Below are 27,669 nucleotides of genomic sequence, written 5' to 3'. Positions count from 1 at the left end.
TTTTTGAAATTTTCTTTTTCATATGATTTCTAATACCCTCAGTCCTGCAAAAATAGAAGATATCTTAGAAGAATAATATTGAATTTATCTCTAAGGTGAGACAATGTAAATTGTAAAGATTACATGCTTAGGAAAAAGATGAATCAAGTCTTTAGAATGTATGATTTGAGTCAGTTTCTAAATCTGAAAATTAAATCTATCCTAACCGAAAAGTTTCCCCCTTGAACTAATCTCCTGTTAATTTTCAATTCATGTCATTCAGTCTACTCCTGCTTTGAAAAGGATGGTGAGGGGAGTTAACAAATTTGCCAGAAACAATGGCTTTTCCTCTTACATTTTCAGCATCCTTTTTTTTTTTTTTGGCTGTGTTGGGTCTTCGTTGCTGTGCGCGGGCTTCCTCTAGTTGCGGTGAGTGGGGACTACTCTTTGTTGCAGTGTGTGGGCTCTAGGCACATGGGCTTCAGTAGTTGTGGCATGCGGGCTCAGTAGTTGTGGCTTGCGGGCTCTAGAGCACAGGCTCAGTAGTTGTGGTGCACGAGCTTAGTTGCTCCGTGGCATGTGGGATCTTCCCAGACCAGGGTTCAAACCCATGTCCCCTGCATTGGCAGGTGGATTCTTAACCACTGCGCCACCAGGGGAGCCCCTTTCAGCATCCATTTTTAATGCCATTTGTTGATCTTAGAATGAAGGAAACAGATGCTACTGTTGGACATGAAATGTCATCTCATACAGTATTTTTAAGCTGTCAGCTGTACAGTTAGTCTTTATTTAGGCAATGGACAAGTGCTTCTCTGTACCTTTATTTCCCTGAAACATACAAATACACAAATGCCAGAACTCCGCCCACTTTCCAATGCAGGGCATGATCTATAGGAAATATCCAAAATGAATTCTGCCATATTTTCCCTGTTGACAAATCAAAATGAACTCTTTTTCCACTACATACTACAGAATAAAATAAAACCATATGTCGTACTACCCCCACTGAAACTTAGAAACCATGTTTAAATGAATGTTTAGAGACTCTAGCTAACCTCAAAAGAAATTGAATTCTTGAATAGCAAGTGTCTAGCATCTATGAGTATTTTTCTTCCATTAAATTGGTATTTTCACAAAATAGAGCAACCTTAGATACAGGCCAAAAAAAAAAAAAAAAAAAGAAAGTTTTAGAATTCTTGGATTAAGATTCTAGGTTCCAAATGTAGGCCTCAATAATCTCCCAGGTCTCCAAAGTTTTAATGTCTCCTAATAAAGTATCAAGGGGTCAGAGGTTGGGTCATCTTTTCTTGAGCTGACTTACAGCTCACTTCATTCTGATGGAGGAAAAAGAATCTGAAATATTTTAATACAGTATTTTTTTTCATCATGAGGGATAGCTGAAAAATGACCGGAACACTGGTTGGAGGCTAGTGTTGGGTCAGTAGAGGTCTTAGTAACAGTTATTCCCTTGTCTTTGGGCTCAAGGCAAAGCGGTGGCCACTTTGGGAGCCCTCCTGGTCTTAGAGGCAAGATTTTCTTTTCAGGCACAATTCATATTATTTTGATCAGCAGTGTGCCTTTATCATCCATTATTTTATAGAACTTCTGAGCATGTATGTGCATGGTTAAAGAGGGCTGAGGCCTTCCATTTGCTGTCAAATTCTGATGAAGTCCATTTCTTATTTCTAGATATAAATAAGTGAAAGCTGAGATTTTAGTTGTTAGAAGGCTTTACCCAGCCCCAAAGCGTTTTACATCTGGATCTGCCCACTGTTTCTCTGTCCCTCAATCAACTAACATCTTTTTCTTCTCTAATATTTCTCCTAAAATTGCTTTTTATTTTAAACTAGATTTAACTAGTGATAAGCTACAATGGCTGGAACGCAAGAAGAACTCCACAGATGTACAATTCCAATGAGCTGAAACAGAGAGATGCTTCTGTGGCAACAACAGCTACAAAAAACTAGTGAGAAAAAAAAAGAGGCATTTCAAACACAAGAGTTGCCTAAAACACTCCCTTTTCTATTGCCCCACAAGATGTGCCAGAAGCGTACTGATAATGAAGCCCACCTGACCCAAATTTGAAAGACAACTCTCCAGTTCCCATCAACTTTTCAACAGAGTAATAAGTTAGCCTGTTACAGACTCCAGCAGCCTAGACAGTTCTGCTCTGGTTAAAGCCCACCCCTGGGTCTGTGCTGAGCCTAGGCATGACCACTGTGATTCAAAACACTAGGTAAGAGACTGATTATCACCCCGAAGCCTTCAAAGGAACCAGCACAAATAAAGTCCTAACAGGCCTTCTCTTAGATGCCCCTCATATGCACAGTATATTCGGAATGTCCATCTTGGTTTCAGCTGACAGCTGGCACCATGGATGGTATAACCACCTACCGAGCACAGTCCCCTCCTGTACCTAAAACCCAGACAGCAAGGCCAGATGATGACTCATCATCAATGTTTGGATAATCCATCAATCTCATGAAAATAGCAGAGGTTTAAATTCTGCAAAATATTTTACCCTCTGGACCATATGCTTACCCTCACACTTCATTGGTTACCAAGTATTTTCCGTTTCCCTACACTGTGCCCAACATCATAAAAACTAGAAGAGTCTTGCCACAACAAGGCGACAAAGATAGAGAAGTAGTCTTCACGACAGAGGTAGAGAAGATTAACATTTCAGATCAGGGAATCATTTTATTCAGTGAAAGTTTGGCTTGTATACACAGTTCCCCTTTTCCCCCTAAAAACATCTGACTAGAACAGGTATAGGTTATTTGGAGCACAGCAGTCCTATATTCTTAAAAGACTTGATTTTTATCAATTTCTAATCCAAGGCATAGCAGGGACTATTCTACTCTGTCCTGCCTGGAGCTCGAAAACAGAGAAGACGGTAAAGAGGAGCACAGGAGAAGAAACATCATTTCAGAGTCGCAGCCACATTCTGCTCAAGTATGGTAACTAGAACCCCGTTCTTTATAAATTTATGATTTATTTCTAAATTTGGCAAATAAAGCTGAGTTGTCCCAAAGAACCATTACTGACCTCACCCTAACCCAAACTAAAAATATTTTGCATGCATTTTGTATTTTAAATCATCATTCTCTGGCAAGTTTCTTATTTGAAAAACAAACAGAAGCTCAAACACCTGCACAGAGTTAAGAGAAACACTTTTTTGTTGTTGTTGTTAGAGACTCTCATCTAATAAATGTTGTCTCTAATTCAGCATTTCCAAAGAACATGGTATTAAGACTTCTTAAATCCCTAAGACCAAAAATAAAAAAGAAAAAAAAATGCTGTTTAGAATAAGAAAGAAAGGATAGAAAAAACTGTATTAAGAGAGGGAAAGTTATGTTATTTAGGGAGACAGCAAGACAAAATAAAATATGAAGTTATCTTTGAAGTCCTGAAACAATAACTGTGTGCAGAGAGGTGCTAAAAAACCTTTTGGTATCTGTCAAAATAGTATAGATTCTTCCTAAGTTGCTATCTGACAAAAGAAATCGAAGAATCACTAGAATGATTGGAAGTAACTTTGGGGGAAAAAAATGCTGCTTCAAGTATACCTTAGATTCAAGAAGACAAGTCTTGAGTATACAGTTGTCTGGGCACGTCCTTGACGCTTTCAGTTTAAGCTGCTACATATGCAGGTGAAGATTATTTCCCCATTACCTACCTCAGGAGGGGTGATGATTTAAAAGGAGCTAAAAATAAAGGAGGCAACAAGGAAAGAATACTGACTCGAGCTGATTCTCACGTCTATTCAAATATCCTCTTATTTCATTAAAAAAAACCAAAACCCACCAACACCATAAAGTTTCAATCTGTATAACAGAAAATGTCAGGTGAAGTGACGGCCTGGTAAAAGTGAGAAAGCCAAGTGGCTGCTGAGAGCTTCACACTTATAGCCATGTTGAACTGAGTGACAAAGATCTATTCTGTCCAGAAATCCCCCACTTTATTTTTAAGCCTGGAAACTGGTTAGTCATATCTATACTGAACACTTCCTGTCCAGGGGCATGATGATGGCGACAAACTGCCAAGTTTAGTAGCTGCTTACATTCTGTCAATTGAGTCATTCATGGAATAGAAAACAGCATCAAACATTAAAAAACATCTGGCTAACTGAAGCTTTAAAAGATATACAAGGAAAACAGGTTTGACTATTTCACAGAATAAGGATAGATGGTGCCAGGAAAACAAAACAGAAAGAAAAGAACATACAATGTTACTCTAAGAGACTATTTTCTGGTAGTTTCTGTGATATTCCAGTATTACTACCAAATATAACAGTTCTCTCACTCCCCCTCTGGGTTAAATAGTCCAATTGACATTCCACATCTTCATTTACAAAAATGCCCCAAGATGCAGAAGATCTCAAGGAACTAAGCAACAACAACAGAATCAATTTATTCCTTTTTGCGTTTAATTTTAATCTAATTATATTTTAAAGGAAGGGTCACCTGAGAATTTTAAAGAAACAAGAATACGAAGGACTGAAATACAGATCAGGAAGGTCTTTATCCACTGGTCAAACACCATAATGTTACATTAAAAACCCATCTTTGAGAAAGAGAGGAATACAATTAAGGATTGTAAGAATGACCCTTTCCCTAGCAGCCCTGAGGGCTACGTCAGGCTTCAGTTATAATTTACCTGATTAACCCTTATACATGCTGAGACAAGCCAGCTGAAGTTCCACTGCTGAGAAGCACAAGGAACACCTCCCCTCCCCCCCGCCCCCGCCCCAAGCGCTGGCAGAGGAGCAGCCCCAAAGCATGCTGGGATGGACGACGACAACAAGAACGTCAAGTAACAGCTCCTGCACTTCCAGGATTATCCCCTTGATCATCAAGTCTGAGCAAATGATCGTGTGAGCCAAATAATGGACACCAGCTCTGCCCATAAAAACCCTCCGCCTGAGATTCTTCAGTGAGCTTGCTCACTTAGCAAGTGAGACTTGCTAATGAGTGAAGCCACAGAAATTAGGCGCAGCGTCATTGGGGGAGGGTGACGATGGTTCTCTCCTCCTCCAACAGCCATGCACTAAAAGTCCCACTGGCCTTCCATCCAAAGGATGGTACGGTACAGCTGACTGCTTTGAGAGGACTCCGCCGGGCTGGTATTACTGCTTTTCTAATTCATCATCTGCCATTGGCAAGCTTTTTGAGGAAATCATTTTTATAACCCAGTAGAAAGTCACTAGGAATCCAAGCCAACACAACACAGACCTTGCTTCAGACCAGCCCGATTTAGCCGTTGGAAAAGCAGCAGCATTCCTCAGTGTCACGTCCTTGTTTATGGGCCCCTGCATTAATCCTGCCTGAGAAGAACTGGAGTGCTTGTGTGTCCTCCAAACGCCACTATATTCACGGGCTCCAAGCTGTATCTTAACTTTGGAGACCAGCACTCCTTCATACCTCCTGTTAACTGCACAAGCAAACAAAATAAACTGCCAAAACTTCTCACCTCAGTCACGGTGGTCTCTTGCCTCTCTAGTGTTGCATAAATTATCTTTTTTTTTTTTTTCCATTTCCAAGTTATTTCCTTACACCTCCCTTCCCCTCTCTCTCCTAGGAGGCTCCGCATCAAGTCTGGGTCCCACCCTGTGCCTGCCACTGCCTGCCACTCCCCGTCCCTCTCACTCACTATTTCTTCCTCATTGTTCCCTTGAAATGTCAAAACCTGCCAAACGGCCACTCCCTCGACTTCCTTCACTATTCTTGTTTCCCAGTAGTTCTTCTCCTTCCCTTTTGTTGGCGCTACTGGCCCCTGAATTCTACCTCCTTGGAAACTCTGGAGAGACTCCTTCTTTAATTATCTCCTTTGTCTGAAGAACCTGAGTCCAGCGTTTAGACTTGTGATATTGCAGAGGGGTGCATTTTCATTCTAGCTGTTTCATAACTGACTTAATTCTAATTTTAACCCTCAAAGGTGAAAATGGTTTTGTAAGTGCTTTACAATAAGGAGAACAGTCAGTGCACTAATACTTTACTGTTATCAGATAACTTTACAGAAGAAAAACATTCCTTGGAGCAAGCCCATCCTTGCTTGCTTTTTACAGAATGGGAAATGAGTACTTCTTAACCAGGTAAATGTTGTAGGTAGGCCACGGTGGGTTCTGTCTTTGTGATTATAAGTCTCCTTATTTATCCAGCACCTCCTGGGTGAAGCTGTCTAATCACTGATATAGCATTAACTCAGTGGTGCTCACCTCAGGAGAGATTAAAAATTCCTCAGAAAGGCTCAACTTACTAGTGTGGCTCAAATCCTATTTAACATGTAAAAGACTAAAACCCTCAGAGCTTCAGAGTATATGTCAAATCTAGGGTACCCCTGGCAGAACCACCAGTGGTTTTCCAAAACATGCATTCCTGTCATATGGGGAAAAAAAAAAAAAAAGGGGGCAGAGAGGAAGTAAAGGTGAAAGGGAAGAGAGAAAAATTCCCTAATTCTCAGACTGGCCAAAACTTTTTTCCAGCATGAAGAGCTGGATTAAATTTCCTACCTATATTCACTTCTTACCCTTAAGCACCAGTGCTGATTTTGTGCAATGCCACAGGGAGAGGTCAGAGGTGATGGCGGTGGAGATCAGGAAGGAAGCTACTGGCAACTAGGACTTGGAAGGTCCTAGGGTGATCAAAGTCTCCCTTCCTCAGGAGCCTGGGTGCTTGCTCACAGCTGGGGCAGTCATCCCCTGGGCCCCGCATGCCTTCCCTCATTTCCTAGGGTGTCCACTAAATATTGATGGAACACTCATGACGTATTCTTAGCAGATGAGCTCTTCAAACACAGGCTCAAAGCTTTTGCTGAGGCCCAAGGAGAAGACAGCAAAGCAATTTTCTACAGCACCTCTCCTTAGACATGGCTGACCACTGCCTCCATGGGGCTCTTGTCCTCCTGGCTTCTAAAGCCCTGTTCTCTCCTTGGTTTCCTCCTACCTCTTGAGTGTCTCCATTTCTGTTTCCTTTACTGGATGCATCTAGCTCCTTCCCTTGTAAAAGTGGGTATTCTCAGAGACTAACTCCACAGACCAGCCCCCACCTCTGTCTTCAATCTTACCCTCAGAGATCACGTAAGGGAAATCAATTCTCCTCTTCTGAGAGGAGAGTCACATACTTTTCTGCCCAGGGTCCTTTACCAGGGCTCAGCTGATCCTCCAGACCAACCCAGGGTTCTTGTCAGCTTAGTATTCCTACAACACTACTTTGCACCTACCCTATTCCAGCTCAAAACCCGCGGTTCTTTACAATAATTGTGTTTGCCTCCTAAATGGTATCTCAGGCATGCTTTAGTCTAATGTCAATGCCTTCATTTTTCTAACGAGGAAACTGAAGTTCTGAGAGACTAATCAGCGACTGAAGGTTGCACAGACAACCAAGGGCAAAGTCAGGAGTACAACTGGTCTCCTGATTCCCAGTGCCTTGTCTGCTACCCATAATGTCCCTCTGGGCAGCTTGGCTTCTAGGCTGGCGCCATGTACCACTGCAATACAGCCCACGAACGCTGCCCATGAACCCTCCACTCCATGCTGCCGTAAACCTCCTTCCTTCACTCTCCTCTGCTCTTCCCTAAAGGGCCTTGCTGAAGTCCCAGCTAACCCCTCTGTGAAGGCACTGCTGCCCACGACAATGTCTGGTGAACACTCTCTCCTCTAGATTCTCAAAGGGTCTGCTGCCTCATCTTCTGACCTGTACCCAACCTAAGCTCCCCATCATGTATTTTGTCCTATGAATGCACACGTCCCGTGTGTGATGGCCTGAACCAGGAGTTCTGTCAGGGCAGGGCCCTCTATACACACAATCTGCTTCTCCAGGCCCCGCAGAGGAAGTACTAACTCAGTCAACATTTCCTGCTATGAGTAGCCCAGGGAAGGCAGCAGTGATTGAGGGAGAGAGGCTGTACCTGGGAAACAGGACTGTCCATGGTGAGCAGAACAGCCTGTACTTCTGGGGACACCTCTGGTCCCCAGCTCCTCTGCCTAGCGGAGGGGGCCACATGAAAACACATACCTGGGCCAGGTGAGCCGGCATCAAGGATACATGGCAGGTCACGCTGGAAGGAAAGTTCATAAATTCCTTATTTTCCTCCTGACAGTCAACCCTGACTTGGGGACATGAGGTCTTAAGGCTTCAGGCCTCAAGCTGTCATGGTCACTTAGGGCATTCTGCTTAGTGGCCTCTTTGCTTCAGCATTTCCTTGGAAGAAACTTTACTCCCAGTTATCTATAAAATTAAATGTTGTTTGTCACGATGAAGCTGGAGACTGAATTCCAATGTAAGTCCACAGACGATGCTATGTATACAAACACAAACCCCCATACATCTTTTTTTTTTTTTTTTTTTTTTTTTTGCTGTATGCGAACCTCTCACTGTTGTGGCCTCTCCCGTTGTGGAGCACAGGCTCCGGACGCGCAGGCTCAGCGGCCATGGCTCACGGGCCCAGCCGCTCCGTGGCATGTGGGATCTTCCCGGACCGGGGCACGAACCCGTGTCCCCTGCATCGGCAGGCGGACTCTCAACCACTGCGCCACCAGGGAAGCCCCCCCATACATCTTTAAAACCGTAAATACCGTAGGTACCAACCTAACAACACAGGATTTACAGTCTTACAGATGCCCGGAGCAGCATTCCCTCAGCCATTTACTGCCCACTCTGCGGTCAGTCACTCAGGACACACTACAGGGCTACACCTAACTCTCCTTCAAGGTCTAGAACAAGATTTAAGACACATGATAAATGTAATTGACATTGCTATATCTTATATACGAAAATTTTTAAGAGAGTGAATCCTAAGAGCTCTCATCGCGAGGAAAAAAAAAAATTTTCCTGTTTCTTTAAATTTGTATCTATATGAGATGACAGATATTCACTAAACTTATTGTGATAATCATTTCATGATGTTAAGTCAAATCATTATGCTGTACACCTTAAACTTACACAGTGCTGCATGTCAATTATATCTTAACAAAACTGGAAGAAAAAAGATCTAAGCAATTGCTCTTTCAGGTATCTCGATCAGCGGTGGGGGGAGCAGTGGGCTGCTTCTCAAAAAAGAACATGTTCTGACTCCCAGCATGCACCGGGCCCACAGTGCTCCGGGGAAAACCAGGCTGTGGACCGCCCATCTGCTCCTGCAACTGCATGTCCAGTGTCTAATGCCCACTCCCTTCCCACCCACATACATGCACACCTTTTCCCCAAGGAAGAGCACCCCTGCCCAAGCAACTACTGAGCTAATTTTCCTAAGTGATGTTCTCAAAGGAATGAAAACAAGTGAGCTCACTGTTAAATTGCTTCTCACTCAGTCTATCCCCTTCAAAACCAGGGATCTAAAAGGATCTCTTGCAGAGCTAAATTTTATTTCACAATGCCTCCTCATCTTTTACTTTCCTGAGGTACACATAAGAGAAGGTGAAATAAATTCCCCCAAAAGGTAATGAATGACACCCACACAAACAGATTAGATTGTCCTGCTTCCAGGAGATCTCATGCAAAAATCCAGGATGCTGAAACCTAGGCTTGCAAAATTTCTTGTTTGCCAAACAGGCACAAGGTGGGTAGAAAGGGCCTAAACATCACCTCTCTGGGCCTCAGCTCCTCATTTCTAAATGAAAAGGTTAGACGAATGGACCTGCAAAGTTGCTTTTAACTCTAAATCATGGTGATTGGGGAATCCCCTGGCAGTCCAGTGGTTAGGGCTCCAACCTCTCACTGCTGACGGCCTAGATTCAATCCCTGGTCAGGGAACTAAAATCCCACAAGCTGTGCAGTGCAGCCGGAAAAAAAAAAAAAAAAAAAAAAATTCATGGTGATTCTACTTGTATTTGTAGGGGGAATCATTTTAATTTTAAAAGGCTTCTCACTGTAGATTTTCCTTAAATATTTCAGATATATATACTGATTTGATTTTTTTAAAAATTCAGCTTATACTATCTTTTTAGGCACAATCTACTGAATGAAGTATACGACCATGTTCATCTCAATGTTTCTCAAGTTGTTAGCATCTTTCTCATACAGATGGAAATGCTGACCAACGGTTTGTGGCAAATCTAGCCACTGCATTATGCTGAAATGAAATCAGTGCGCCCCGAGACTTTCTCTCACCCTACTGCATTCTCTTTTACCCACCCATTTTTTGGTTACTTCCTGCATTATCAGCAACCAGGAGCAGGGAATTTGGTTTTTGTTTTTGTTATTGTTCTCTTTTGGCTGCACCGAGCAGCATGCGGGATCTTAGTTCCCGGACCTTGGATCAAACCCACGCCCCCTGAAGTGGAAGCATGGAGTCTTTTTTTTTTCTTTTTTTTTTTTAACATCTTTATTGGAGTATAATTGCTTTACAATGGTGTGTTAGTTTCTGCTTTATAACAAAGTGAATCAGTTATACATATACCTATGTTCCCATATCTCTTCCCTCTTGCATCTCCCTCCCTCCCACCCTCCCTATCCCACCCTAGCATGGAGTCGTAACCACTGGACCTCCAGGGAAGTCCCAGGAGCAGGGAATTTAATCATCCATGTTATCCTGGTTGTTCCAAGGCATCCTCATGTGAGGACAAGAAAGGTGTGAAGCAAATTCAGTCTGATGAAAATTTCAGAAGTGAGGAAGAAAAAGTCCCCGGTATAATTCGGCTTACAGAGCTGGGGGTGTCAGGCAATACCAGGTTATCAGTGATGTCCACTGCAGAGGAGACAGTATGGCACAGATCTCTAAATGGATTTTCCATTTTTAGTCCTTGTCAGCACATTGCGCTCCAAGGCTAATGACTATATAAAAGGAAACAATCACATCAAAGTCCAGTGTTTTAGAGCACAGGCTGCACCTTCTACATTATAAATGACATCAAGGTCAGCTGCACCAAGTGCTGTGCATTTTGTCACAGCCAAACTACTGCTTCACCTCTGAACTCATCATTCCCTGTGCAGAGCAAGGGCTAGGGAAGGGAGGGGCAAGGGGAGAACACCGGTACGGTAGTGCTTAGCAATGAACATGATTATCTGAAACAGGGAGGACACCACCTGGTGCGGGCAGCTTAAACGATACCACTGAGCTTTCTGATTATAGAAGAGGATATTAATAAACCACCACCATGGAACTGAACTTTTCTGTGATCAATACTTTGACAGGTATTGGTCCCCTTCTTTGCAGTGGAAGTCTCTACTTTTTGTCTCCTTGAAGATTTAAAATTCCTGGGAGGTGGGGTAATGCTGACCATGAGATCCCGGCAAGGTTCTGCAAGGCACATGGGCTGGGGGTGGGGCTAAGCTCAGGCATACCTTGTCCTGGCACTTGACTGATCTCAGTCACTTGACTGGTGCTCTGATTGATCCATTCCTGAAAACCCACCAGGAACTGGGACCCCAGCTCTGGCAGTCTCTAGCGAGATGGACTCAAAGCAACCTGGAGCTCAGAGAAACCACTGCAGAAGCACTGAGGAATAGGTTAGGCACCTGTTAAATGATACTAAAGCTGAGAAGGGCTACAATTGAGAGTGCAAATGCCTGTGCACATGCCCAACAAATTAACATATTATCAGGAGGCATGACGAATTAAGTGAGTAGAACACAACTGTGCTAAGAATCACTCACATGTGTATATAGTCCTTGCAGATTTTAAAGAAACTTGAAATTCAGTGGATGCTACAAAGTCACCCCGTTGTAATAACTTAACACACACGTAATTGAACCTTGCTTCACATCAGTGACCTGGGGAATCCAAGCTCTCCGTTCTCAAGCTGGCCTCTGGCTCAGAAAGTGAGGTCCCTCTCTTGTCCCACAGGTACTCTGGTCCCTCTTGCTGCAGTAGGCTCCAGGTACCTCCCACCCAGTCCTGCTGGGTTCCTAGATCTCCTGCATCAGGGGTAGAAGGATGTACTCAAGCCTGGGTTCTTCTCTTTCTCCTCTAAGACATCTGGTCTCTCCACTCCTGTCTTCTCAAAAATGGGGTACAAGTGGACACAGGACCACAGAGAGCATCCTCCTGAGTGCCAAGATTACTTGAGGACGGGGGAGAGCAGCTTTTGGACATTCCTGGAAGTACCACATCACGGTTGAAAGCCCAGCGTCTATGGATAGTCGACTTCCATTCAAATCTTGATTCTACCTTTTCTAGTTTTGTGGTTTCAGGCATGGTTTTTAACCTCTTTGAACCTTAGTTTTCTTAATTGCTATGTGGAACTCAAACAAAGGGTTATTAAACAAGTGTTAAATGAGATAATATACATAAACAGATGCTTAGCACTGTGCCTGGCACATGGAAGCACTCAGTACATTTTAGTTTCAAAATGGTTTCTTCAGTCTTCAAGGCAATTTGAGATGTTCATAAGCCACCTTAGGTCCCAACCCCAGTGATCAAAGACACATGCTTGTTTTGCCTCTGCCGTTAAAAGTACTTCAGTGGAGGGCTTCCCTGGTGGCGCAGTGGTTGAGAGTCCGCCTGCTGATGCAGGGGACACGGGTTCGTGCCCTGGTCCGGGAGGATCCCACATGCCACGGAGCGGCTGGGCCCGTGAGCCATGGCCGCTGAGCCTGTGCATCCGGAGCCTGTGCTCCGCAATGGGAGAGGTCACAACAGTGAGAGGCCCGCGTACAGCAAAAAAAAAGTACTTTAGTGGAGACTCTAAGAAATACTAAATAGATTTGTCCTCTAGTTTTGGAAGGCACTATTCCTGTAAAAGTGAGGCTAGACAACTTCTCAGCATTGCAACTTCTCAGCAACTTCTCAGCATATGATAAGTTTCATCATATTCTGTAATCTCATTTTAAATTGATTAATTTGACAATGCTTTATTAGGCCCTACTATATAAGAGAGGCCCTAGGGCAAGCAAAAACAAAACAAAACATGCACACATGTTGCTTTCCAAAAAAACTTATAACAAAGTGGAGGCAAAGGAAAAGAAAATTAACAGCCATAATACATGAAAACATGGTACTACTGAGGGAAATACAGGGTATTATGGGAATGCCATGAAAGATCACCTACTCCAAACTGGGTCCACTAGGTAAGTGAGACATTACCCACTTGAGGAGGGGCAAGAGAATGATCCCCAAAAAAGAAACGACATTTGTTGAGGGAACAAGGAAGTAAATAAACAGGGCAACACCAGGGTTGGATGAACCAGTCCAGTGGTGTTGTAGATGTCTGTTGCTGTTTTGGTGATCCATGTCAGAAGTCCCTTTCTATTTCTGAAGAAACGCTCATTTTGCAAGTGATTGGAGGAGTCACACCCCTACCTCTCACTCCCAAAGTTGGAACCAGAAGTCCCCTCTCCCACAGGCAGCAAGGGGCAAGGACACAATCTAGCACTGACAAATCAGCTGGCTTATTTCTGAGATTTTTAAATGTCGAGGATGACCACATATTCAATCACATCTGGAGTCCCATCAGTGATAGAACTGAAAAGTATACAGGAGGCCAAGGCCACAGTGAGGTCCTAATCAGGAGATGCTTAGCTGCATTTCCTGATGCATTTTTCAGAGGCTAATTCTTTTTGTGGATCTGTGAGCTATCCGATATACTTTCAACACCTTCTTCAGCTCATAACAGCAGGAATCAACTTCCATCCCTTTCAACCAAGAACCCTGATGACAGAAGTAGTTATTGTAATCAGGAGGGTACAAACGCTGAGGGCTTGAACCAAGGCAGGGGCCAGGAAGATGAAGAGAAGGAGATGCGTTCAACAGGTAATGAGGAGGATGAAGTGCCAGGTGGAAGCTGAAGGTAAAGGAGAGCGTAGGGTCAAGGACAACTTGCAGATTTGTAGTTTGGAAGCCAAAAAGAGTGCAGTGATATTCAGTGATGACACAAAAGGAGGATCAGATTTGTGAAGAGTAGGAAATGATGGGCTCAGTGTAGACCTGTTGAATGGGATACCTATTTGACATTCACTAAAGCATGGTGTTTACCTGGACTCACAGACATAGAAAACAAACTTATGGTTACCAAAGGGGAAAGTGCGTGGGAGGGTTAAATTAGAAGCTTGGGATGAACTACTATATATAAAATAGATAACCAACAAGGTCCTATTGTATAGCACAGGGAGCTATATTCAATACCTTATAATAAACTATAATGGGAAAGAATGTGAAATATATATGCATACTGAATCACTTTGCTGTACACCAGGGACTAACACAACATTGTAAACCAACTATACTTCAATTAAAAAAAAAAAGCATGGTGTTTACCAGGCAGCTGGCTGTACAGATGGCTCTTAGAAAAGCCCAGGCTGGAGGTCTAGGAGATTAGAAAGAAACAGCTAGAAAAAGGAAGGGAAATCAGGAGAGTGTAGAGGCATAGGAACTAAGGAAGGAGTTTAGGACTGCAGGGACACTGGTCTTCTAGTGTCAAATGCTGCAAAAAAAGGTCAAGATCAGGACGAAAATATGAATGCTGGGTCACTGGTCACCCAGCACCTCGGAAATCACTGGTGACTTGGGCAACTTCAGTGGAGTAGTGGAGAAAAAGACAGATTTCAGTGGATGACGGATGACAAAGAGTGAGAAAGTAGGAACCATGCAAAAGGTTAAAAAAAAAAAAAAGAAAAAGAAAAGCAGGTTCATTTTAAAGGAGAAATAAGTGCCTAAAATTAACAAAGTACTGAGGATTACCTTTAAAAAATGAAGATCATTCATTCATTTTATAAATACTGAATGATCACCTCTCACTGTATAGGTCTTGGAGACATAGTGGGGGGAATAAAACAGACAGGGTCTTGCCCTCAAGAGCTTGTGGTCTAGAGAAAGATGCTAAACAACGTGGTGAGTACCAGTGCGGAAAAGATTAGGTGTCCTGAGAGTCGGCAGTAAGGGGATCTTAATTTTTTTTTCCGATATGGGGGCCTCTCACTGTTGTGGCCTCTCCCCTTGCGGAGCACAGGCTCCGGACACGCAGGCTCAGCGGCCATGGCTCACGGGCCCAGTCGCTCCGCGGCACGTGGGATCTTCCCGGACCAGGGCACGAACCCGTGTCCCCTGCATCGGCAGGCGGACTCTCAACCACTGCGCCACCAGGGAAGTCCGGGGATCTTAATTTAAGATGCAGGTTCAGAAAGAGCCTCTCCAAAGACCTGACCAGGAAAAGAGGGTCAGGTGGGGAGAAGGATTTCGGGAAGAAAGACCATCAAGTGCCAACACCCCAAAGTAGGGAGCTTGAGCCCATCTATACACAGAAGGGAAGGAGCCAGGAAAGACATGGGGCCAACTGACGCAGTTAGGTGCCCATGGTGGAAGGAGTGGCCTCCGCAGCAGGAACCACGCCTGTTCAACAGACACCGGGAGGGTGGGTGTGGGTGAAGGTGAGTCTGTCAGTTTGGAAGCAGGAAGTTGGGAGGGGGTTGTCTAATGGCTGCTGTTTTCTTTGTGAAATAGCAGGCCTGGTGAGGCATGAGAGAGGTGGTGGCAGGAAGTGCTATTATGGGCAACAGAGGAGGGGACCTAGGCTCACTCACAGCTCAACCCTCCCAAAGCAACCCCTCCTTAATAATGGCTTCCTTGCTTTCTGGTACCAAAGCTTCAATAACCAGGACAGAGGAGCCCCGGATTCCTTGATGCCTGACACTAGAAAGAGCTTCTGAGATCTTAACTGCCATTCATTTCCCCTACTTTATAATTAAGTAATTTACTCAACAGGAATCAATTAAATACCAAAAATATGGCCATCAACCCATCTCCTCAGGAAGCCTCCATCCACTGGAAACTGTTGATATCCTTCTTTCAATGGCCTTCCCCAATTTAATAAAGTAGGCTTCTTCCTTCCTTTCTCTTGCTTTCCTATTCATATTATGTCTGGATATCTTAAACTCATTCAGCTTTCAATAAAGTGAGGTCTGGTTTTTTTTTTCTCTGTTTAATACTCAAGCACAATCACCTATTCATTTGTAAGGCAAAATTAAATCAATTCTTTAGGAGGTGGCTATTGACCGAGGATGGAGGTTCAGCACTCCTGGCACAGAGTCAAGTACGTCCTAAGCTATGATGGCTTAACAATATCCCCAGTCATTTGCTTCTACATTCACTCACATACACAAATATGTTGGCCTCCAAGGATTTCTGAATCCGACTTGATATTTTTTTCAGATTCAACCCCAAACGAAGTATACTAGTCTCAAACTGTGGTTCAGAATAATGACTTAAAAGTATCTCTCATTACAGCAAATCAGGCATGAAACATCCAATGGCAGTTTTCTTGTAATGCAGACATTGTGAAGAGTTTGTGGTGATCTCATACTAAACGGGACACATTAAGTCCACAAGGAGAAAAAAAAAAGCTAAGGAGTGGGGACAGGATTAGTAAGGATAGAGAATAAAGATAACTGGAGCTATTTAAACAGCATTGTTCCTTTCTGAGTGGTGGTAGCTAAATGGAGGGTTCTAGATCACAGCCAACAACCAGTCTTGCCAGAACTGCCAGGGACACACACACACACACACACACACACACATACACAACACACATATATACACAGACATCCTTTATTTCCAGGCAGAAGCTACCATGATTCCATTTGTTAATGAAGTATTTATTCAATCTCCCTCAAGAGTTATTCCATATCCTACCCTAACTGCCATCAATTTAAAACTCTAGCACCTCATATTATTTTAAAAGAAACATTCTGAGCTTTCTGTAAAAAGCAGAGGCAGGATAATTTGCTACAGATCTGTAGAATGTAAATGATGGCAAGTGGTGGGATAAGGTAAGGTGGGGTGCACATTACAAGACCTCTTCACACTCCAGTTTTCAGGCTTGCAATGGGTGAGCTAGGAAGGAGAGAAGAATGTGGGTGCTGTTAGAAGAATGTATCATATGCTTTGGGATACTGTTTTCCACTTTCTCCCCACTCCCTTTTTTTCAAAAGAAAAAAAACACACCTGGGAGAAAAATACCAATGTAAGTGCTACTCGTCATTCATAGAAAAGTTCACCACTGGATTCGCTCAGCCCGTTTCCTATTTGCCTCCGACTACTTGTGACTTATGTAAATTGCTGTCTAAAAGACAGAACGGAAAAGCCTCCATCAGGACAGACTCCGCGGCAGCAAGGAAACATTAACCCCCCAAACTCCACATCAAGCTGAAAAACAATGCTCCTGGCTGTCATTTTTCATTCACACCAGCCCCATATTTCTATTAAACAAGCCTGTTTTTATTGACTGCTTCCTTCACACAGCATAATAAAGTAGACGTCAGCCCACACAGACTACATCTTGAAACTCAGGGCTTTACTCTGGGGATGGGACTCAGTAAAAGAAGAGGACAAGTTTCAAAGGCTCTCCCTGACTGGTATCTACCAAATGGGGAAACGATGGGGCTCCTTTCTGTTCCTCACGCTCCCAGAGCTGCTGTGATTGACTTGAAATTTACCAGTTTCCCAAGAGGCCACTTGAAAAGAAAAGAAATTTCACAATCTTGAACAGTCCCCCAACTATCCCTACTCCTACCTCAACTTACAAGAGGACTTTTGTATACATAAAGTTTCAGGAAACAAAGCATACAAACACTCACACACAAATAAACTCCCCGAACTAACAGCAGCGTATAATTGTGTTTTGGTTGGAGCTTTTCCAGCCCTGTCACCCGCTCTCTGTTAGGAGTAAATGAAACCCTCTGCTTTGGCAAAGTTGGAAACGGACAAACTCTCCTCAGTTTCAAGCTGCACAAGGCCTCCCTCATCTCTCAGCCCCCTTAAAGCCTCCAACAAAATAAATTCACTGCTTAACAGCCAACAAGAAAATTAAAACAAAAAACCAACCTATTCCCCAAATAAAGATCTTTCACTTCTCCCCCCCCGCCCCACGCAGCTTCCCCTTTTAGCCGGAAACACACCACGTTTCCAATTTCTAAACCCCTTTTTCAAGAGACCCTTGACTCTTAAGGCTCTTCCAGGGGATCCGGCTTTCGGCTGTCCTGATGCAGGCAGGCAGCGCTCTTCCAAGTACATTTTGCGTTCTTGGAGTCAATACTGGGGCTGTTTCGTTTCCAGAGAAATCTAGAAAGCAGCTTTTAGTGGGCTGGCTGAGCTAGGTCCGACTCTTCCTCCCCTCCCCTTTGAACGGCCGCGGGGTGAGAAGGGTCCAGGATTCGGCACATTCGGCTCTAACTGAGCAGCGAATGCGCAGGGAGAGCTGACAAAGTACCCATCGCGCACTTTTAAACTCCCATCTGCTCCCCTACTCCGCCTTACTTCCACATTCCTCCGCAGAATCTGGCGGGGGCCCCCAGCAAAATCAAACTCGTACCTTCCTTCGATTCTTCTGCTTCGGAGTGCATGGTGTCAGAGTAAGCGGTAGCAGAAGCGACTGCCGCTGACATGGACGAGCTGCAAATTTGCTCGGCAGCCCAAACCCGCACACAACGGAAAATAAAAGGAAGGAAAGCCACTAAAATCAAAACCTCTTCGGGGCGGGAGGGCTGGTTCTGGTGCAGGGATTTTCAGGGGGAAAGTTCTGCAAGAGTGACGAATCGCGTCTCAGCTGGGCGGCGGGAGTCCGCCCCCGGGGCGCGCGCCCCAGCCCGTCGCCGGCGACCTGGCGGCTGGTGGCCGGGCGCACGCAGGTGGGGCTGACTTTGTGGAGGGGCCGGGCAGAGGGGTGGCGGCCGCCAAGACCCCGGACGGGCCATGCCTGGTAAATCAATGTGCAGGGAAGAAAAAAGGCCCATCTCGGCGCGCGCTGCTGTTTTACATAAGGCATAAACGCATACGCAGTCCAAAGAATGCTTCTCCATCTTTAGGTTACATTTTTCGACGCCCATTTAACTTTCTGTGTCTTGGGGCTTTATACGCCCAAAATGAAGGATTTTAAAGCTGCTCGGTTTTACACGTTATTTTTGTAGGAAAGTAACGTGGATATTGATCCATGTGCCTGGAAGGTACCTGCTTCACAAGCCCAAGAGGGGGGGCCTTTATCAGAAAGTGGGGTGTAGCCTCCACCCCTTACCTTTGCGCAGGAAAAGGAGACAAGGCGGCTTTCTCATTCCGTATAACCCGGGCGAGCACTCGTACTCAAACCCCAACCCGGGAGAACTAACTCCTCTGCAGTTACGCAAGGGCCATCCCCCAGACTGAGGGGGCGATTCCCTCCCCGCGCTAATAGCAACTACCAGGGATAAATTCCTTCCAAAAAGCCGAAAGAGGAGGCGTGGGTGGGGAGGTAGTCAGGCTTTTGAAATGCTGATAGAATAAAGAGGCTGGAGAGCCTGGAGGACAGATCTCAATTCTGCCCCCTGGTCGGGTCCACAAGCTCCTACAACCGGCTGAGAGGAAGACGTCTTAGCTTTGTGAAACCTTAATTTTTCCTTCGGAGAATGGGAGACCAGAGCTGCCACCGACATACCTGTCTTAATGAGGTATTTTGCAGAGCATTAGTTTTATTACCAATCTAAGGCAACAGACCCTCAAATAACATACCTGAAAGATCCAATAGGAAACTGTGAGAAAAGTTACATTCTTTTAATAAATATATTTTCCAGCTGCTTTCTTTTTCTTCATTTCCCTTCTTTTTTTTAATATGGGCAAAAAACAAGAAGAGAGGCCCCATAGTAAATTTAATGAGAAGAATATACAACAGATGTAAAGAATCTGAATTAAGATTTAGTTCTGCCATTTATTATTTGTATGACCTTGAGCAAATTATTTAACTTCTCTGGGCCTCCCCTTCCTCATCTGGAAAATGAGGATTAATCAATTTTATTTACTTCACAAATTTATGTTTGGTATTGAAGAAGGTAATATAAGCAAAAAGTGATATGAAAACCATAAAATCCTACACAGATTATTACAAACTACCACCACTATTAAAAGTAAATTTTTGTAAAAGATATTCTTGGGTTTTATTTCAGTATTGGGTTTGAACAGAAAAGAAGTGTTTATGCTGTTCACAAGCAGTGAAGGCTATTATAAATATTAATATAAGACCTAGATATTAAATCAGTTCCTACTGTTGAGTGATTCTAACATGCTTAAGACACCAAGAAGAATTTTATCTCAATTCTACTAAAAGGGCAGGATGATGAGAGGAAGACATAGCCAGTCAGAAAGGAGAAAAGAGGAGAAACATCTGGAAAATATCAGTATTGTGGAGCCTCCCGGAAACTGACCTCACCACCAAAAGGGTAACAGGCTGCACCCTTCCAAAAATCGCAGTTAAATGCGAGGTCCCCCCTGCCACACATCCTGAGCTGCTAGGATGCATACCTTCACTCTGTAACTTCAGACTTACGGAGGAGATATGAAGGTCATTCTGAACCCAAAGAAAAGCTCCCTTACCGGTCAGAAGCGACCTTTCCTGTCTCATCCAAGGAATCATTCTGGAAGCCTCCCCACCTCACCCCACACCAGCCATCTGTCCTTGCCCTCCCCCATGGCAGCCCAGACTTCCACAGATGTCAGCCAGGAGCCCTGCAGGATCTCACCAGGGCTGTGAACTACATAAAGATAGTTCCCATTCATCTATAATTGGAGTAAGATGCAACACCTTTTCAAGGTGATGATTACGCAGATTCACGCAACCCAAAGTCCGGGCCCCATCAGCCACAGGAAGGACTCACTTTTACCTTCTTCCTTCAGAAAGTGCCCCCATAAGAATGATTTACGAAATGTCCTCCTGCAAGTCCAATTACGTACAAACCACATAAGGTGTGTTAAAGTACACATCCTAATGTCCGACTTGTTTTACACTGGGTTCACAAAAAGGCCTTCAGCTCCACTCAGTTTAGCCGAGGAGAACAACTGCTGAATGAGCAGTTCAAGCGCTGCTGTGTCAGCCTCCTAATTCAATTTAGAGCCGTTTTAGCAGCTAGGTTGATCTTTGAACTTTCGCTGGGATCCTCAGGAAACCTGGCAAAAAACTTTTGTATTTAAATGCAGTCCAGAAGTCACCTTGGGGAACAATGTCCTGATATAGCTCAAGTGCAAGGCATGCTCAGTCTATTTTAAAAGATTGTATCACAGCCTCTCTCCATCTTGTCCTACCCTCCCCCCCACCCCACTCCCCAAAAACCACTCTTCTTTAGGATCCAAAATTCCAGATATTCTAGGACCTCTCCATAAGAAAGTGTCCATGTCCTTCTCAGAAGTTCTACAGAAGTGTGTTTCACTGTTTGTAAGCATTTATTTCTTTGTTTTGTGGTTAACTGTAAATTTATCTAAATCTCCTTAACCGCCTAAAAGAAGAAACCAGCTGACTGTGTTAGTAAAATAAGGTATTAGTTCAGTGTCTGCCTCTAATTAGCTCTTTCCAACTTCTTATTTCACTCCTCTGAACTACAACTGTATAATATATGACACGAGGATGTCGGTTAAAATGGTGTATATATTTTGTATGTGTTCTATGAACTCATCAAAAAAACTACCCAAGGGTTTCTATGTTTATTTTTTCCACAACACTCTCTGTATACTAGCCTAAAAATAGTATCTATTCAACAAATATTCACTGAATAAGAAAAAAAAGATATTGTGTGGTTAAGGATGTGCCTCAGTCACCTGTACAACTTGAAGCTACACTGCCCCCCTCCCACCAAAGAATGGTGACAAAGGGCAGCTGATTCTCTGGGGTTTCCCTGGTTGTCTACGGCAACAGACAGATACTAGGTCGGTCACTTCGTCTTGATTTTGCTCTGTTTTAAAAAGGAGATTACTTTTTAGCCCTAGTAAATATGCTCCAGTACATCATAATGATTTGTTGTCTGGTGTAAGTGCAACCTGTTCACTTCTGTATGTTTAAGAAACACTCCACCACCTCTTAGTGTGGCTTGGAATACGCTCTGAAGTCACAACAACAATCTCTTACAGACCACCTGATACAAAATAGCAACTAAGTTAGCAGCACTTCTCATTTAATACCAAACTGCTTTTAAATACTATGTTGAACTTCTACCCATGTCCAACAGTGGCTCTCCCACCTTCTGTATCAAGACGGGAGAGTTACAGTGCTGGCTAAGATTCTGTTTTTTGTTTGTTTGGTTTTTTTTCATTCAGTCAGTCATTATCGAATATTTACATGTGTCAGATGTAAAAGGGGTCTGCTCACATGGAGCTTACTGGCATAATTTTGGTAATTTTGACCAGAGACTTAAAGAGTTCAACCTTCCAAGTGATCTTGGCTCTAAGGAAGGTTTATTAACACCACCTCTCAACTGAACTTTATACAGAACAGCAGAAACATCTCCTCTTAAATTATACCTCAGTAAAGCTGTTGGGAAAATGCCTGGGCTTTGGACCTTTTGCTTACAGTGGCCCAGATGTCTGCTAAGAACAGGGGAGGGCAGCAAGTGTTCAGATTTACACAGAAGAGAAGCCAGCAGAATTGGGAAGAGAAGGTACAGTTCATTCAGGAGGTACCACATACTCTGCTCCCATTCAAGAATGTTGTAAGTTCTCTGCAGTGAAAAAGACTAAGCATCTCTGTCAATTTGTTATAGACTTAATGGCTTCTAGGTCATAAGAATACCATGCTACAGAAATGGTCATTCCATCAATATTTTTATCTCTACCCTGCTGACAAGAGGTTGAATCTGTATAAACAACATTTTAGGTCAGGGGGAAAAAAAAGAGTTGTTTACTTGGTATAAAAAGTGGCTTTCTGAAAAAAAAAAAAAAAAAAGTGGCTTTCTGGGCTTCCCTGGTGGCGCAGTGGTTGAGAGTCCGCCTGCCCATGCAGGGGATGCGGGTTCGTGCCCTGGTCCGGGAGGATCCCGCATGCTGCGGAGCGGCTGGGCCCGTGAGCCATGACCGCTGGGCCTGCGCTTCTGGAGCCTGTGCTCCGCGACGAGAGGGGCCACAGCGGTGAGAGGCCCGCGTACCACACACACACAAAAAAGTGTTTTTCTTCTATTTGACTTTGAGGTTTTCCTCGCCTTTTCTTCTGTTATTTATGTCTACACCCTTGAGAGTCTTTAAAGGCTTTCATGATCTATGTATAAAGTTGGCTTTCAATCCCTCTCCTCACAGAAGGATCTGTGTTCTTGATCTCACCTGGTTAGGGCTGCAGGCTTTGCATCCTTCTTCTCCTCCTCAGACATTCTCTTGTATTTAACCTTCCAAAAGAGGGGTGGGGCTAAATGGGTGTCTCGCCAGAGCCCCTGCCTGGCCCAGGTGATCTCACTCTTCTTCCTTAAGAAAGTTTTATTTACCAAAAGTGGAGAAAGGGCCCTGCAAATGACAGTGGAGGTTCCTTACACACCTTCTCAGGAGGCCAAGCCCTGAGCCTCAAGTGGCCTCCTGCTTATGCACTGCTGGTACTGGGATGAGGTGCAGGAGATTGGGAGGCAGGGACAGAACTGCTGTGAATCAAGGAAGAAGGCTGAGGATAAGTGTGGAGACGGAGGATGGGGAAAGCTGCCTCCCAGGGCCCTGCCTGGGAGTCTGAAGTTTGTTCTGGGTAAATCCTCTCCTCATTCTTCCCTATGGCATTTTCAGTGTATCCTCCAGGCTCACTAATGCTCTGGGTGTGAGTGGTTAATTCTGAGGGAATGGGAAGAAGTGCTGACATCTGAAGTGAGCGCACACAGGGAGACAACAATACATCTGGGAGACACTTGTTTCCTAGACTATCAGTGTTTGCTTTTATTTCCTAGACTATCAGTGTTTGCTTTTATTTCCTAGACTATCAGTGTTTGCTTTTATTTCTCTCCTAAGAAATCTTCCTTGCTAAAAACTTTTAGCAGATGATGAAACACACACACACACACACACACACACACACACACACACTCAAAATCAGGTCCGAAAATACTATCTGAAGAATTTATGTCTTTGGGTCTTTCTTTTGTAATACTTAGCTATGATGCCCTGCATTTATATATGTTTTATTCAGACTTCTCAGTTCGTTCCCTTGGGTCACTATACTCATTTTACAGATATGTAATTAAAGAAAGGGAGGTTATAAAATTTGCTCAAGGTCACAAAACTAAGTAATAATGTTTTTGAGACTACAGTAAATGCAAACCAGGCCTCCTGTTTCCTATACCCAGACTTTCTCACTCTATTAAACTACTCACGTAAAATTCAAGTCCTTTATTTTGCAGAAGAATAATTCAAAGATTGCTATACTGGAAGATTCTCAGAAAGTTTGAGCTGGTCATGATTCTAGGATGGAATGCTCAAATCACTCTGTTCAAATGCTTAGATCACAGCCTCAAATCAAAGCTATTCCATTCCTGATATTCAATGCTTTAAATAAACCATAAGTTTAATAGCGCCTATTTATTCAGCCACATGAAACTACAGGTCTTTTTGTTTTGTTTTGTTTTGTTTTTGTGGTACGCGGGCCTCTCACTGTTGTGGCCTCTCCCGTTGCAGAGCACAGGCTCCAGACGCGCAGGCTCAGCGGCCATGGCTCACAGGCCCAGCCGCTCTGCGCATGTGGGATCCTCCCGGACCGGGGCACGAACCCGTGTCCCCTGCATCGGCAGGCGGACTCTTAACCGCTGCGCCACCAGGGAAGCTCTTTTTTTTCTTTTTTAAAGTAGAAGTTCGCTCAGGACCCTGACTAAACCTCCTTGGATGTGAGGCTGCCAGGAGCAGAGAAGAGAACGCCAGACTCAATGTGGGAGAACTGGGCCTAATTACCACAAACTCAGTAAGCACTGCCTCATTTACATTAGGACTTTATTTTTCTATTCATTCTTCTATCACTTTTCTTCTAAAAATCGGCAAGCCATTTAAGCTCTCTCAGCTTCTGTTTGCACACCTGTAAAATGGGGATAATGCCACTTATTTCAGTGACGAAGCACTGAAAATTATGAAGTCCCCCTCATCCCTGTTGCAAATACTTTCATGAATAAGGCCAGATTATTTTAGGTTGTGGAGCATCTATTTGGAAGCCCTAGATGCTGGCCCTACAGAAGTTCCAGATAGGTGTGGCAATTTAATGTGTGTGGTCCAGCGATGGAAAGTGAAAATAAAAGGGCCGAACCTCACTGTGCCCAGGTTAATGGGGTCAACACGGGATAACCTGAGAGGGGCTACAGAAGGGATTCGCCAGGAAGAAAAGAGGCAGGGCTGAGACTGGACCCAGAAGGCCGTGCCACACCTGACCTATGCATCCCTGGCTTATCTTCAGAAAAGGAGCAGGAGGAAAACGTGATCAGTGATCATAGTCACAGAAACTCAGGCTTGGAATCGACCTTAGAGGTCATTTACTCTAATCCTCTACCTGGCTGTGAAGCACTCTCCTAGACATGTCACAGGCAGCAAGCATTCATCCAGAATCTCCTTGATTACTTCTATTAACAGAGACTCACTCCTTTAACAGGGTCCCACTTCCTCTCTAATCATTAGAAAGTTCCTCCTTATAATGAACTGAAATTCAAGTTTAAGGGCAGTACTATTCAAACTACTTCCACTCTAACCACTACCTTTACTGCTTACTGCAAGGAAATAATTTTATGAGGAGATAAACAAAGATTTTTTTAACTGAAATTTCTCTTTCAACAGCCTACTGGAGACCCCCTCGTATTGGCTGGTAATTGCAGTAGAATGCAATGTGAGACAGTTATGCAACTTTCCAGGGCTGGCCACACATCTGCTATTGATTATCATGAAGTATTCAGAAGCAAGCAGCTTTGCTTGAGGCGGCAGCAGTGACAACCTCTTTCTCTTCCGTGTGTTCACTCTAAGGGGGTAGAAAAGGATGCCAAGACAGGTTGGGTAGTGTCCCTACGTGATCACATCTGAGCAGTTAAGATCTTTATCGGGGTTTCTGACCAAACTTTTGAAATCCATAAGAACACGGAAGTAGTGCTCATATGTGGAATTTGGACCATAGACTCCTGGTCTGAGATCTGTTTGAAAGTCTAATCCATTCCAAGTTGTCATATTTGGAGTTTAACATTGAGTTTCTGACATGGGTAGATTCTCTATTAAGTTAATATTCGTGCCAACTCGTCACTGTTTAAGAGACAGAAAACGCTGGGAGGTGAAGCTACAGGGCTAGACAGGCTTGCCAGTGAAAGTAGCCAAGGCTGAAACTCAGCAGACAAACTCAGCAGGTGATAAAAATGTGAACCAAAGCAGAACTTATCCAAACAGGGTTTCAGGAGGAAAAGGGAGGTTGTTTTGCAGGTAGCACTGAAAGGCATGAATCAGAAGTTTTTCCTTTTGAATAGGTCAGATTACAAAACTTAAGTTATTCAGCTTCTCCTTAAAGAGCTATAGAAATATGTAACAGTTATGATTCACAAAATTGTAAACATCACCAAAATGAATGTATTTTCTGGGAAAGTGGTGACGTGAACAGTATACCTGCCTACCTACCTAAAAAAGGTCTTATTAAGTCCATTCGTTTCCTCGTAGAAACAAAAGAAAGCTACAAATCACTAACTTTTTAAATTTGAAAACTATTTCAATAGAATTTTTACTACTGAATTCAGCAAAGCCCCATCGCATGCCATTTAACTTTCTCAAATTCAATTATGTACCATCAGCCCAAAACAGACAGAAAGAGAGAGAAAAATAATAACCTAAATGGTGCATCAGCCACCATGAAATGATTTTATGCTGAAGAGTAAGCATGAGATGGAGCTGGGGCTTTGCTGGTCCCTCTCTGACCCTTGTCTCTGCATTGCCTCTCACACTGGGGGCATCTCATACACTGATGGTGAATGTCGTGGTTAAGGCTATGCATGTTTTTTTAATGTCAAAGTACCTCTAAAGACAAGGCAACTATCCAATCTAGTCCGAAGGAAACAGGAACTTGTTCCAATGCTGGAGGAAACACTTACAATAAGTCCTATACTTACTGGAAGATGGTATGTTATTCTCCAATCTGGTAACTTCCTAAAAGATTTTCAGAAACAATATTGACCCTATACAATTTTTACATTACACCTGACTCTTCTGTACTCTTAACCAAATTGGTACCTTAGATTCTCGTATGTTAGAATGATGTGGTCAGAGTTGGTGAAAGAGACTCACAATTTGAGCCCTGAGATCCTCAAATTGTGTGCCATGGTGCCTGAGAGCACTACAGCAAACTCGAGGGGGTGTTGCAGGATATTTTAAATTTTTGAGGAAGACATAGCATTATTTAACATCTCTAAGACACTGCGTGAACTAGTAGTTCAAGCCAGTTCACAGTATAACATTAGACTGTTATATTTCTTTGGATGAGAGCATTACTTTGCAAAGCTGGGTTGTAGGCACTTGCTGTACTTAAAAAGCAAATATTATGTGAAAAGTAACGTGAAACAGGAAATTAGGATAGTGGAATACAATCTGATTTCAAGGTTTTAAGAAGTTGTGTGTTGGCCAGTGATCAATTTATTGCCTCACAGCTCCAATTCACCCTCTGCAAAAATAAAGATGGAACTTTACATATTTTTTCTCTTGCCAGCTGGTTCTACCCTAAGCTTTGTCCGTGGGGTGCCATGGAGAGACATTACAGGAAGAGGAACTTTTGTTTCCTGGTTCTGGTGTGCTCTTGCTGCAAGCTGCCACAAGCATACATGGCTTCTGCAGCCCCCAGTTCCTGCAATGCAGGTACCTTCTTCAGCAACTGGCCCCTGCTGTACATGGTGGTCAGCACCAACCAGCCTCCAGCAGCTTCTGCTGGCGTCCCCCTTAGGTGGTTTTGTAGCAGAGCCCCTCCAGTGGGAAACCTCCCCATGAACAGATTTCCTCGGCATCCTAGGGGATGGATTTCCAGCAAGTTCTACCAGCACAGCGCTACTGTGACTTCTCTGCCATCCA

At 43.7% G+C, this 27,669-nt stretch overlaps 1 protein-coding gene across 2 annotated transcripts in view; it reads right to left on the bottom strand.

Moving 5' to 3' along the window:
* The window catches only part of TNFAIP8 (TNF alpha induced protein 8), a 123,005-nt gene that overhangs the window by 19,966 nt on the left and 75,370 nt on the right, over positions 1 to 27,669 (bottom strand). The window contains exon 1 of one of the 2 annotated variants that reach the window (XM_082650580.1): positions 18,221 to 18,360. The exons of the other annotated variant lie outside the window; for it this stretch is intronic. Within the exon in view, the coding sequence (XP_082506706.1) occupies positions 18,221 to 18,293 (73 nt within the window). The 5' untranslated portion in view covers positions 18,294 to 18,360. Of the gene's footprint in view, positions 1 to 18,220; positions 18,361 to 27,669 lie in introns of those variants that run through there. 2 annotated transcript variants of the gene reach the window in all.

This window comes from Grampus griseus, assembly GCF_964374135.1.
Source record: "Grampus griseus genome assembly, chromosome: 3".
NCBI classification, from domain to species: domain Eukaryota; kingdom Metazoa; phylum Chordata; class Mammalia; order Artiodactyla; family Delphinidae; genus Grampus; species Grampus griseus.
Note: the sequence above shows the minus strand (reverse complement) of the source record. Positions and strands in the feature narration are given on the sequence as shown.